The sequence below is a fragment of the Alligator mississippiensis genome, chromosome 11 (assembly GCF_030867095.1).
Source record: "Alligator mississippiensis isolate rAllMis1 chromosome 11, rAllMis1, whole genome shotgun sequence".
Taxonomy (NCBI): Eukaryota; Metazoa; Chordata; order Crocodylia; family Alligatoridae; genus Alligator; species Alligator mississippiensis.
This window is the reverse complement of record NC_081834.1, coordinates 15,759,505-15,773,003: the sequence shown is the minus strand read 5'-3', so window position 1 is coordinate 15,773,003 and position 13,499 is coordinate 15,759,505. Positions and strand designations below refer to the sequence as shown.

Genomic DNA, 13,499 nt, shown 5'->3' with positions numbered 1-13,499 from the left:
CACATGCATATTTTTGATTTGCTAGGTTAGTACTTTTCTCTTTAAAATATCTGGTTTTACAAACATGAAAACGGAGCTAGTTTCAACTCAACAACCCACATTCATGGAACGTAAGCACCTGTGGCTTCTACTGAATGTAGTGCTCTATGCTGGCATACCTGGAAGCAAAATGACCCTAAATGAGAACTGAGTATTTCTTTAGTATATAACAATAAAGGGAAAAAAAATAAATGTAGTGACTTCTCTGAAAATTCAGCAAACTGAAGGTTTGTTTGTACTGTAGCTTAATTGTAATTGCTAGGAATTGCCCCCATCTTTCCTGGATTTCAGAGCAAACACTTGAAAATGAGAAATGAATACTAGCTTCTACTATAATAAAGAAATGGAAAATCTGTAGTCCAGTACCTGCTGGAAACTCTCTCTCAAATGGCTTTGATCTTCCGGATGGCAGAATTCTAGTATGTCTTTCCCCAGAAGATCCTAACAGAACACAATGGAACACTGTAAACACACAAATCTACAGACTCACCTTATAAGCCTTTAGTTCATGCAAGTAATTGCATTACCTCCAGAAGAGGTATAACAGGGCAGCTCTGTGCCGTAGGCAGCAGTAGCACATGGGACAGCCAGCAGCAGTAGCAGCTGCTATTTTTGTGCCCCACCTTCCTAATTCTTAGTTATTCTACTGACCTCCAATCACATAAGTAGCTATGATTAACATGAAGAAGAATTAGTAGGGGTTGTGTCCTGCACTGCATTTACATTATGGCAAAGAAATGCATAGTTTCCATAAAGTTATTTTATGTGCATTTTAATGATTGTGAACGGTGTCAGAGTAACAGGACTGAGGAGAATGGATATCCCCTCTTAATCCATTTTAGTTCATGTTATTATATGGTTGTGCTTGAAGAACCTACAGTAAAACCTACCTGAAGTTGGTACGAAAGGGAAAGTAAAATGAGCAAGCAAGGACAAGTTGTCTCCCTATGAAATGTAGTCATTTAGATAGGGACACTGTAGTTCTCTTTGGGATTAAAAGATAAAATGCTGTTATCTGCAAGAGAGTTGTCACAGCTAGAAGCTCATTTACGCATTATACTAACCTAACCTTTATTCAAAGAAGTAGGCATAAGCCTAAAGGAAAATGTGCTTCAGAAATCCAGTCTGCTTATCATTCAATAAGTTGTTATACATGTTGAAAATCTACAAAAATAACAATGACTCAAAAGCAAAAATTATACTGCTTTTGAAGGAAAATCTTAATTTGAAAACATTCAGATTAGCTCAGAAGAGGGCAGTGGGGGTAGGAAGACAAAAGAGCCAAAAAGAGTATAGTGGTATCCTTTTTAATAATGACCTCTTAATTGTAAAGATGTGTGAACAGTATGGAGAAAAAGGTGAAGTTTCAAATAACAGCATGTTGAGGAATAGTGCAACAGACTATTGCATCTGAATGAAAATGCTGTATCTTCTGAAAGTTACTTCATACTGTAGTTGCAAACAGAATCTCACGAATTAGTTCTAACACACCTCTCGATTTAAAAACATGAACTGACCTGCGGCTGGTAGCCAATCACACTAATGCATCTTGGATCAACAAACGTGATTATTCCATCAGAGTTGTGTCTGGACAAAAACTCCGTAGGGACGGACATTCCATTCATATCCATGCACACTGGAGAGCTAGTTACCTGGGATGGAAGAATCAGACAAATGCAATTTGGAAAAGAAACAGTCATTGGAAATAAAGGCTGCTTTTAAAGTTAAGATGACAAAGTTTGTCTGCTTACTGTCAGCTTTTTAAAGGGGTCATAAAGAAAGTAGGACATATATAAAATGATGTTGAATGGTTTTGGTCTAGTCTTCAGCACAAAAACATCAGACCACTGCACACTGCTTGGACACAGAGTATAACATGAAAATACACCAACCACATTTACTAGATTCTAAGACAAGGTTTCTTCCCTGCTCAACATGAGGAAAGCAAAGCCTTGTCTTAGAACTGAGTATCAGAGTGCTCCAGCTGGGAGCTGCTGGGAGCGGCTGTGCTGGGTGTCACCTCGGCCAGGGACAGGATCAAAGGTGTGCAGGTTTCTCCTTCCAGCGTCTGTTCTCTGCCTGGCTCCTCCCTTCCCTTCCCTCCCCCTGGCAGTCTCCCTCACTGGCTGGGAGCAGGTGCTGGAAGGAGGAACCTGAACATCACTGATGTTGTCCCTGGCCAAGATGGGATCCCTGCAGAGCAGGGAAGGGTGGGTGAAGAGCAACTCTGGGGCTTTCCCTTCATCCAGATCTGCTAAGGACAGCAGCAGAAGCAGGGAGACGCCATAGGACACAGGCACTTGGAGGCAAGGGGCAGGGCTCAGGCTGCCTGCTCCCTATTCTGCTTGTCTCGCAATCACACGCTCCCCTGCCCCTGCTTTCCCCACAGATTTCCTCCCTGCAGCTGCTTTCCTGCTGCACCAGTGGTGGTGGGGGAGGGAGGGGCAAATGTAAGACTACCTGCCAATAATTAGATTCTATACATGGAAAATTATAACAAATTTGTGCTTTTTCACATATAGAATCTAATGATTGAAGGGTCATCTTAAACTTGAAGTCATCTTGAATTCAGGTAACTACGATATTTAAGATATCCTCATAAAAAAGGTTGTAACAGCTAATCTAAGTGGCCATCAAACTCTAGACATAGCTCTCTCCAGCAGGCAAGACATGATTTTAGTGCAAATTATTACCCTTAAAGAAAAGCACAGATTTCCAAGTGAAGGTTCTTCAGAATGAATTAAGCATTCCTGTGTTTGAGATTTATGAAATGCATCTACTTCTATCTATTCCTAGCTGGGCTGTGAGCAAAAGCTGTCTTTGCTCCGCCATTCCCTTATACTCCATGCAGCCAAACACCAGATTCTTTTTTGGTCTGTCCCCCAAAGTGCAGCAGCCCATGGGATAGAATAAGTAGGCTATTTGCTTTCAATTTGCAACTTAATTCCACGAATGCCTAAGTTTTAACTGGGGCTCCTTTACTGCTCTGTGCTAGACCTTGTCCCTTGGGCCTGACCTCAGTTGCCTTCCCTCACGAAGCAGCTGCTAGCTCGTGTCAGAGATGCTCTGACATTGCATATATTATTAACGTGATTTCTGGGCAACTGTCTATTTTGGCAGCAGTTACATCTGGAAAGCCCCTACTTTCCTTCTCTCTACCACTAGGCTATTTTCTCAGTGCACCGACAAGTGTGATGAAATAAAAAAAAATGCTATCTGATAGTTTGGTGGGGTTAACTCCGGTTGCCAATTTTTCTGGCCCACAAGGATCCTCACATGCTGGATACTGGATGCTTTCTGCTGAAGCGATAACAGATTTTCCAGTAGTATGCAAGTTGCTCATTCCATATGATACTAGCTTGGCAGCTCCGCTCTAATGAAAGTGCTATTTACCTTGTAAGAAGGAACTAGGCCATCCCAACAGATGGGCACAAGTGGAGGCCAAGAAGCAACCATGCATTAGGATCAAATGTTTTTACTAATGGAAGGATTCCCAGATAAGAACATAAAAAATGGCTTGTTTTTATGATTTAGGAGATTCACAAAGGTAACTCCAACTCTAAATCAGTGCTCTGACCTCCTAGGACTCCCCATCTTTGGCTTGGGCTTTGTATAAAGGCACAGTTCTAATGGAGACACCAAATATGGATGTTCTGGACAAAAACTTCTGATATATTTTTGCATGGGGTTGGGTCATATAAAACATATGGGGGGAAAAAAAGAAGCTGTGGCTGGCAAAGCATTGAGAGCCTCCTGACTGCATTAACAGTAGCATTTTCCACATGGACTTTGAAACAATTTTTTTCCTGTTCGATTAACCTTTATTAACCAGGAATTAGAGGAGTAAATGCACATCAGTGTCTATCCTCAAATCTCTGCCTTCTACAGAGCACACCTGTAACTTTGTGAAAGAATCATTTCTGCAGCCCATCTAACCTCTAAGCAAATCACTTGACCAACAGGCATCACAAAAATTTATTTTTTGGGACATATCACAGACATTTAATCTAGTGACCAGACTCTGTCAGATTTGTTTATGTGACTGAACTACAGACGCAACTACTGTTCTCAGCAGCAACTTATATAACTGAAAGATTGACTTTACCTGAAGCCGCCCTATTGCCACAAGGCAGTATTTACTACCTTGCCCCACATCTGCATCTTCTTCAGGGATAGTCATTCCTAAAAGGAGATAGAGGAGCAAAGCACTTATAAAAAGGAAAAGCAAAGAAACAGAACCAGTTCTGTATATCAGAGATACTTTGGATCAGTAGTGCCAACCTTTTTGCCCCATGGGCTGGATGGGTAGTGTCAGGTCCATTCACAGGCCAGATCTAAACTAGGATCTGGTCAGTGGGCTCAATCCAGTACATGGGTCTGGCACAGTGGGGCCTGGTTTGACTGGGGGCAGGAGGTGCGCAGCTCAACTGATCCATCCTTTGGGGGAAGGAGGGGGCATTCTGAACCCAATCTGGACACAGGGTGGTGGTGGTGGTGGTGGACGACAGGGAGCAGCCTGGCCAAATCTTAATGTCTGGGGGGCAGGCCTGGCCCTGATCCCACTGCATGGCAATGGCCCGGGTAGGGCTGGATCTGGCCGTGCAGAGCTTCCACTGCTCTCCAGTTGCCAATTTTTCTGGCCCACAAGGATCCCCACATACTGGGTACCATAGCTTCGTGAGCTGGATTTGGCCCATGAGTTGGAGTTTGAGCATTCGTGCTTAGTTTTCATCCTGGCTTCTGCCTTTGTTCAGATCAGTGGTTTCTATAACACGGATTGTGATTCCAAATAGGCTGCAGTATATATACACCTGGGGTTTTAAGCCCCACAGAAAAGTCAAACTCAAACCAGAAATGGAGGACACAAGCTCAAAGAAATTAGCAACCACTGCTTAAATTATCTTCCTTGGGTGTTCCGTGCACAAAAATACACAGAGTGCTACAGTTACTGAAGAAAAAGTACAAGGATTCACAAACACTAAACCCATTACCCTCAAATGCTGGCAATATTTTGATTATTTCTTTGCAGAATACTTCTGCTGCATTTACTGCACTTTAACATCTGGAACTCATACATTTTATAAATATGTTTCTCTCTTGTAGATGTCCTAAATATCTTTACAAAAAGGCATAATTTTGTCATTTAGCTTGCTTATCTGCTTCTATGTTTAAAGGGCAGTTTATTTTTATTATAAAATATTCAGCCAACTTTATTGTGTTGAAAGGGAACACCAGACTGAAAAACATTTGGGTGCTTTGGTAAACTATTTGCTTTCAATTACTTAATGGAATTGATTATTATAAACATGCAAATATTTCAAAGCATGTGTGTATATCCTTTTTCACCCCAGTGTTACACAAATAGAAATGCTCATTAGATGAATGTTGTTTACATAGTATTCTGTTAAGCCTTTAGTAAGGAGATTTCCTAACCCAAATTTTAGGCTACTAACTTCCTGTGATACATTTTGGATAGTAAACTCTTTAATAGTAACATTGTTGACTTATTTGAAGATATTTACAAGCTCCTTCCTCAACGTTTCTCAGAATTAAATCATAACAGAGAATGAGTCACTTAAAAAGCAATTCTTTGTCTTAGTGAAGTTAACTGCAAAGCAGTTACCAGCTATGAAGCAACAAACCCTTTTAGACGTTATCCTCATAAACTTTATACGTCCCAATATAACCACTGGCATTACATGGAACCTTGGATTGTGTAGAGAATAGCAGGATATTGGGTTTTTTCATGATGCATGTGAATAATGGCTATAAGTGATGGCAACTAGACCAAGACAGGTGTCTGAGAACTACAGTCCATACTGATGAGACCTGCCTTATCTGACCAGAGAGTTTCTGAACCTCATACAGAAGGTATTTTCCACTTTCACACAGTTGCAGTAAGATACAAATGAAAAAAAAAAAAGTACATTTTGTGCAATGCACTCAGGAAGTGTTATCATCATTTTGCTCTTGCTTGTTGTACTCAAAGTTACCATCCAAGGACCCAAATTCTGATCTGTAGATCATGATAATTAGCTTGGATTTCAACTGTAGAACACAAAGCACGTTACAAAGGAGATGCATTATAGTCCTTTTTAAAGAGAGCAAACTGAGGTGCAGTCCCTGATCAGGCCTGGAAAATTACACAAAAAAAAAAAAAAAAAAAAAGAATGACGGCTGGGAAAAGAACCCAAGTCTCTCACCTAGTAAGCTGCCTTGCTTTCCAGGGCATGTACAAATCCAAATCAGACCTTCTTCTCCCCACTGCTGCTGTTTCTTCCCCTCCCCCCGCTACAGCTGAACAAAATCCATGTATTTTCCATGTCTCATTCTCAGGAGCATCACATGCAGATCAAGACAGCACAGGATCTGAAGATTACATTTTAAGGGGCCACAACTTAAACAAATGCAAAATTTTAAATAAGATTTGATTCAATAAGTCCACCTGATTTTTCAAGCAAAATTTTTACATTGTACGCTTAGAAGAGAGGATCCCTGGGTCTCATTTTAAGTACAGACTCTGCACTGAACACGTCTGGTGTAAAGAATACTTCAAAACGAGCACAAATGACATCTGCACCCTATTCGAGCTTTTATACATTGCCAAAGTGATGCAAAGGGGCCCTCATGATAATAAGGGTCAGGCCAGTTAGACAGCCTTGTTAAAAAGCAATGACTTCAGTACAACATGATCATAATTGCTGTTCTGTTACAACTCCACATATTGGACAGCCTACAAAATGTCTGGCTTCAAACATAAATGATACACACATTATCACACAAATGCTGCACGTACTATATAAAGCAGTGACATCCAAACAGAGCTAACAGATGGCGTGCCGTGGGTTTGCTGTTTTGTTTTTCTTTCACTGCTCTGTTTGCATACAGCAAGTTTACAGACTGAACTTCGTCATTATCTAAAGGCAGCTTAAACACACAAAGGAACAACATCTGGCAACCTCCTGTGAGAAAGAAGATAACTTGTCTCCCGAATTCCCCCGTCCCAAAAAAATGTAGCACATGCCCCTAAAGCTTTGTTCATTTACTGATGAAATTGTGGCTGGCATCAGGTCATATGTTAGTGGAGGCCAGGCGCTAAGACCGAAAAGCAAAATCCTCTGCATTTCCACACATTTTCAGCTCAGAGGCAGAAAAAAAATGGTTTGGCTGGTAATGACATACAATTTACAATGGGTGTGAAGCAGAATCCATCACCACTTGCCCCTCTCATGTGACAAATACCCCCCAAAAGAATTGCATAGAGCAAAAAGTGCAGCAGTTCTGACAGACGAGAGGATCTGGAAGGGCAGAAACATTCTTGTAAGAATGACTTAAAAGCAACTGATTTAATTAGTCTATAAAGAGCATTTCTACCCTGTCTTCTGCCTTAAAAATACGACATGCTTATCTGTGCCTCATACACATCAGGCTTTTAAAATGTAACAGAGCATCTCTTCTTGGGGAAACACGCTCAGAAGGCTGTACTCTGGGTGTACCCAGGTAAGTACCCAGGCACGCACATAATGTCATGTAAGCCCCAAAATCTTAGTTGCAGGAAAGTTATGATTAGTGGAAGCCCCCCACCCAGAGAAGGAGCCCAGGCTCTCTTGCCTTTTAGGTCAGTAGTGAGCTGTGGGGCACTTCCCATGTTTTGCTTTTCCTATTATCAGATAGATGGATATACAGCAGTGCAAATGTTTTTACCTTGCTGACATGAGGAGCCAGGATTAGAGCACAAGGCTGCCTCCCTACAGAGCAGCATCCATTTTACTGAGCCACCCTCCTTCTGATTTGTTTTCTTCCTGACCCCATTTACTTTCCCCTGCAGGTGGCTCAGTGGCCTAGCTTCAGGTGTGTGCTCTGGGCAATGCTTAGTCCATGACCTAGTAGTTAGAACACTCTGCTGGGAAGCAAGGGATGCAGGTTCAATCTCCCTTTGTGGGGAGCTATAACTGGGGTCTCTCACCCTATAGGCAAGGGCCCTAACCACTAGGCTATAGGCGAAGGACAGAAATTACATATAAACCAGTACAAATGATCAGAAGCCGGTTCAAAGCCATAACACAACAGAAGCTCAATGCACATAAACCGCTTTCAAAATGGTCAAAACCAGTTTAAGATAAACTTGGATGGATGCAGTATCAGATTTAACTGATTTACGTTAAATCAGTTTATTGAACTTCTGTCCCAGATTCCCTTCAGATTCAAGTTAACTCACAGTCCCCCACCATCCCAAGATGCTTTGCACCTCCCCTGCAAACCCGCATTTGCAGGGTGGGCGGGCTATCCTTGGCCCAAGCTGTCTGCTCCAGCCAAGCAGGGAGTCATGCTTTAGTGCCTCCTCACAGCTTCCAGCTTGGGTCATTGCAGGCATGTGGCTATATTTCTGGAATCAAAAGTAAATGTCTGTTCATTTGCTTATTGGTTCAATCTACACAGCTTAGACTAACCTGCAAAGACTGAACTGATTCAACCTTGGGCTTTTTGACTGTCTGTACTTAGATATTGTGTTAAAAGGTGGGAGAGCTGCCATCCTCTGCTTACCTTTGCACCCCGGGTATATCTATTACATCAAAAGTAGCAACTTTTGCCAATGTGAATGTCAAAAATTGCAAATTTGAAGCTACACAGAAGTGCCACATAGGCAAGTAAAGGTGAAATAGGGTTTAGCCTTATGTCTTGCTCAGGAAAACAGCAAACATTTTTAAACCCAGTGTGCAACGGTCAACTGTCAAAGTCCATCCTCAGGTACCTCAATATTCGTGGTGAGATGTGGCAAGGTGATGGACATCTAGAGCTTCCACAACACCAAAGGAACCTGTGCGTGGATACCTAGCATTTCTGAATATCACAACCAAATTAAGTAGTGCCCATGTCACAAACAAGTAAAACCATTCAAAACAGTTTTTTTCTGCACTAGGTTAACTAAGGGTTAACAATGATAGTAACCGTTTTTTTTTTGCTGCGCATGTCAAAAAGAAATTTATAACTGCGACACTAACGTGAAATAGAACTTAGCCTTCTGTGCTGTACATAAATCATTATAACTGGTCAGAGAAAACAGGGAGTAACCCTGTGAGATAACACCCTAGCGAAGACCGCTAGATAACTGGTGATTCTAATTAAATTTATGACGTGGCAAAAAGCAATTGGCTATTACACAAATAAAACCCGTCTTCACTTCCGTGAAGAACGGGAGACCTCCGCACACACACCTGAAAAAACCTCTGAACGTATGTGTGAGAATAACTGACAAATTGATCGCTTGTCAGTCTCCCCCGTCTCGACCTTATCAGACATAAATCAACGACCTGCCGGCCCGACTTTTTTCTCCGTTTATCTGCCCGACCAAAGCACTCTTATGCAGACCGACCTATGACCTACGAACCTTAAGCTGTAACTAACCAAGTATCTCTGACCTCCACTATTCACCACCTTGACGGCGTGAGTAAATAATCTTGCTTTGCAACCAATAAGCGTCCGCCTAATTAATTCCACTCCAAGCGTCACAAGTACCCACCTGACGGCCTTCTAAGGCCCCGGACCCTTATCTGCCCGGGTGGGAGTCAGGGAGAGCTGCTGGCCGGCTGCCCTGGGTCCCGACATGGCGTCACGAACAGGATCAAGGGAAAATGTGATGAAGGTGGAATTAATTAAGAACTGCCCCTGGTGTAGTGGGGGGCGCCGTGTAGATAACACGGATGAATTATGGGCTCGCATCGCTTATCACCAAGCGAGCGGAGTGGAGACAGGGTGCGTCAGTGGCTACTTCTCGCTGAGAGGAGAGGAGGGAGTCGGAAAGGAGTGGGGAAGCTCCGAGTGGGACAAAGAAAAGATGATTAACGTAGTATCACTCCTACTGCGGGAAAATGCAAACTTAAAAACACAGCTAGCTACAGTCAGCAAAGCTGTAACTAACCAAGTATCTCTGACCTCCGCTATTCACCACCTTGACGGCGTGAGTAAATAATCTTGCTTTGCAACCGATAAGCATCCGCCTAATTCATTCCACTCCAAGTGTCACAAGTACCCACCTGATGGCCTTCTAAGGCCCCGGACCCTTATCTGCCCGGGTGGGAGTCAGGGAGAGCAGCTGGCCGGCTGCCCTGGGTCCCGACACTGAAAAGTCAGCCACTTCAATATTTATGGGTCTAAACATGGATTGAAGCTTTAAAATAGGCATCAATCCTGGATATTCTTAGCCAAATGCTTTCATTTCTACAATGGCATTTTCAATTTAAAAGAACAATTTTAAAGGTAATTTATCTTTGATTTCAATCAACTTTTTTTCCTTTTTTAATAGTTTCCTTAGTGACTCAGTATATATTGCAAAGGATGGCAAAGATATTCAGTTGGATGGTTTCCAGTTCACATAACCTTTTTGCTTCAGCTTTCAATAATGCTTTCCTTTTTTGTAACTTGGTCCAGGTCCACTATTGCCCAAATAAACTAAAAGCAACATAAACAATCTCCAAAATTAAACCTAGCTAAAGAAATGCCATTCCTAGTGGAGCTCAGCATTGGCAGGGAAAGCTGTTGTTCTAAATTTTCCATTTTTTTGAAAGATGAATTACATTAAAGCTGTGCAACGCACGGGAAAATGTATTAGTCAGGTTATCCCACAAGACATACCATGAATAAAAAATTAAAAAAAAATCTGCCTAGAAGTAATCAATATGTGACCCAGTGAATCATTAACCTTCTCAAGGCTTCTAAAACAAAAAACTGCCAAACTGATTATCTGTTTGCCTGCACTACACAATTTAAGTGTTATAATTGGTAAGACTCTATACACCATATTTTTTGGTCTGAATAGAAATTCTTTTTCTGTACTCTCTTGCTGATAGTTATAAAGATTGAGTGTGCAAGTGTCTGACTATGCAGGTGCAGAGGAGCTACAGGATTTTTCTTATTAAAAGGAACCTAAATTCATAAGGAAGGGTAATATACAGATCTGGGCACTGGTTATACTATTAATTCATCCAACTCTGAGCACAAAATGCAATGCTGCTCCATATGTTAGAATTTGTGTTTGCCTGAAAATGAGCAATTCCAAAAATATTCTAAAAACTGTGTACCCAGGAGAAAGGCTCCAAAACTGACCTTTTAAAAACTTCAACAAAATAAACACATAAATGCTATTCACATTCCTAACATGTAACCCTTTGAAAAGGCTTCCGTTCTCATCTGCAAGACATATGTTCCTATTCGCAAGTAAATATTGCACTAGGCTTGTCTTACTTAATGACAACAATTTGCAAAACACAAAACTGACCATCACAAATAGGATGCTGTCTGGCAAGAGGCTATTCATAAAATTTATCAATATGCCAACAAGCAGTTTTACTTAAGACAATGGAATGCAGTTAAAAGGACAGAAGGAACAGTTTTGAAAGTCTTCCCAATCACTCTCACTGTCTTGACAACATATTCAGTACATATTTATAAGGTGTTTTGGGGGTTTATAGTTTCAGTAAGCCAAACTGGAATGCAAGTGGAAAAAGAAAGAAAGAAAGAAAGAAAGAAAGAAAGAAAGAAAGAAAGAAAGAAAGAAAGAAAGAAAGAAAGAAAAAGATCACACCATATGTGGATGTGTCATCGCACACACCTCTATTAGAAATACTATCCACCTAGTGAGAGGCAAGAATCTCTTAGGGCGATATATTTTATTAGAGCAACTATGTAATTGGGAAAAAGTTAGACAACCTTTGTCAGGTCACTGATTTCAATATCTTCCATGTTATGACAATGTAAGAGGGATGTTGTAGCCATGATAGTCCAGAAATTATGCGAGAGGCAAGGATTTCTTAGGGTAATATCTTCTATTGGGCCAACTATGTATTTGAAAGCTTGCTTAAACTATCCCAAATACACAGATGGTCCAATACACAGGTGGTGCAAGCATCTACTCTGGACGTTTTTAAGAAACACTTGGATGCTTATCTTACTGGGATCCTTTGACGCTAGCTGACTTCCTGCCCCTTGGGCAGGGGGCTGGACCAGATGATCTTACGAGGTCCCTTCTAGCCGTAATAGCTTTTCATAGATTTGATAGACATCACACCAAGAAATCCTCTCTGGATCAACACAGCTACAACATCACTCACACTACCATATCTATATATGGTATCATTTACATGTAGGACGTTTTATGACCTCATAACAGCTCTAAAAGAACTGGATGCATGAATTGAATTAAAAAAAAAAAAAAGGATGGGCCGGGGGAGTGGGGGAGGGGGGGGGGGGGAAGAAACAGGACAAAAATTGTTGATCAGTAAAAATTGTCTTTTTGTGAAAAAAATTCCAAAGAAAATTGAGTTGCTTTCTGAAAAGCTTTGAAAATAATGGCACTGTAAAGAGTATTCAAGCAACTATTTTTTTTTGGTGTGTCAAAGGGAACAGTTTTGCACAAACTTCTAAGTTCAAGCCAAAACTAAAATAACCTAACTACTTTGGCATGTTGTGGTTAAGTAGTTACCATAAGTCTGACTTGGAAGACTAGAAATGAATTTAAAAAAAAAGACCAGATAGAAAGCAAAAAGGATAAGAACAAAAAAAACAGATTTCTGAATTATTTGAGAGATTTTTTTACTAGGATTTATTTGAAACACCCCAGGGCAACCATCTATTTGAGTCTGCTGATACAAATGTTTTTCCCGCACTTTCTCTCCATGCAAGCAAGCACACTGATCCTGGCTTTGATTTACTACCTAAAAAAACAGTAACGTGCTGGCGTAGTGCAATTCCACTCAACCAAATATTTTCCATCAATTGTTATGTGATGAACAAAACTATTAGGGGAAAGATCATATGGATGGTATAACATTCATTTCCTTCCAGAAACATAATGCCATAATTGAAAAAAGGCATCTGTTTCTTTAAATCAAATTTAAAAAGAAAAAGATTGGGAAAAAGTAACATTTTCTGGATTACTCTTAACTCTCAACTATTTGCATGCAACAGGAAGCACAGGTTCCCATAGCTGTTCTGTATTAGACAAAACAAATGGAGGATCAGAGACTGGAATGTGTGCTCAGCCAGTTTCAAATAAGGAGTCTTTTCACCTGATTCAAAATAATTCAGCATGGCATTTCATCGTTTATTATAACACATAAGCAGCACATAATAGACCTGGCTAGAAAAACAAAGCTTAGCTTTTTCCAAAACAAATTTCAATTAGGTCTGACACAGAAAATTAACTCTGGGAGAAATGTATGCCTCTGCAAAATCTATGCAAGACCAGTATACTATTTATGATGGCTTAAGAGGGACTCTGTTGCATGTATGTCAAATGCTTGCCCTTTGTAGTGAGGCAAAGACTGAAAATAGACAGGACATTTACAAATTCAACCTGAATGGATTGGCCCCTCAAAGTGGCTCCATGCACTTACCCACAGGCAAAACCTAGTGGCCAAGATAGTGATGTCTGAAATGCTTTAGCCTAATTCAATGTGGTGGGT

General features: G+C 40.9%; 1 protein-coding gene across 4 annotated transcripts in view; it reads right to left on the bottom strand.

Moving 5' to 3' along the window:
• Positions 1-13,499, bottom strand: part of ARNT2 (aryl hydrocarbon receptor nuclear translocator 2) — a 164,083-nt gene that overhangs the window by 40,730 nt on the left and 109,854 nt on the right. For all 4 annotated transcript variants that reach the window (XM_059714606.1, XM_019477676.2, XM_019477677.2 and 1 more), the window contains 3 exons: positions 4,145-4,221; positions 1,557-1,691; positions 406-480 (listed from right to left, as the gene is read on the bottom strand). In XM_059714606.1, coding sequence (XP_059570589.1) covers positions 406-480; positions 1,557-1,691; positions 4,145-4,221 — 287 coding nt within the window. The remainder of the gene's footprint in view (positions 1-405; positions 481-1,556; positions 1,692-4,144; positions 4,222-13,499) is intronic.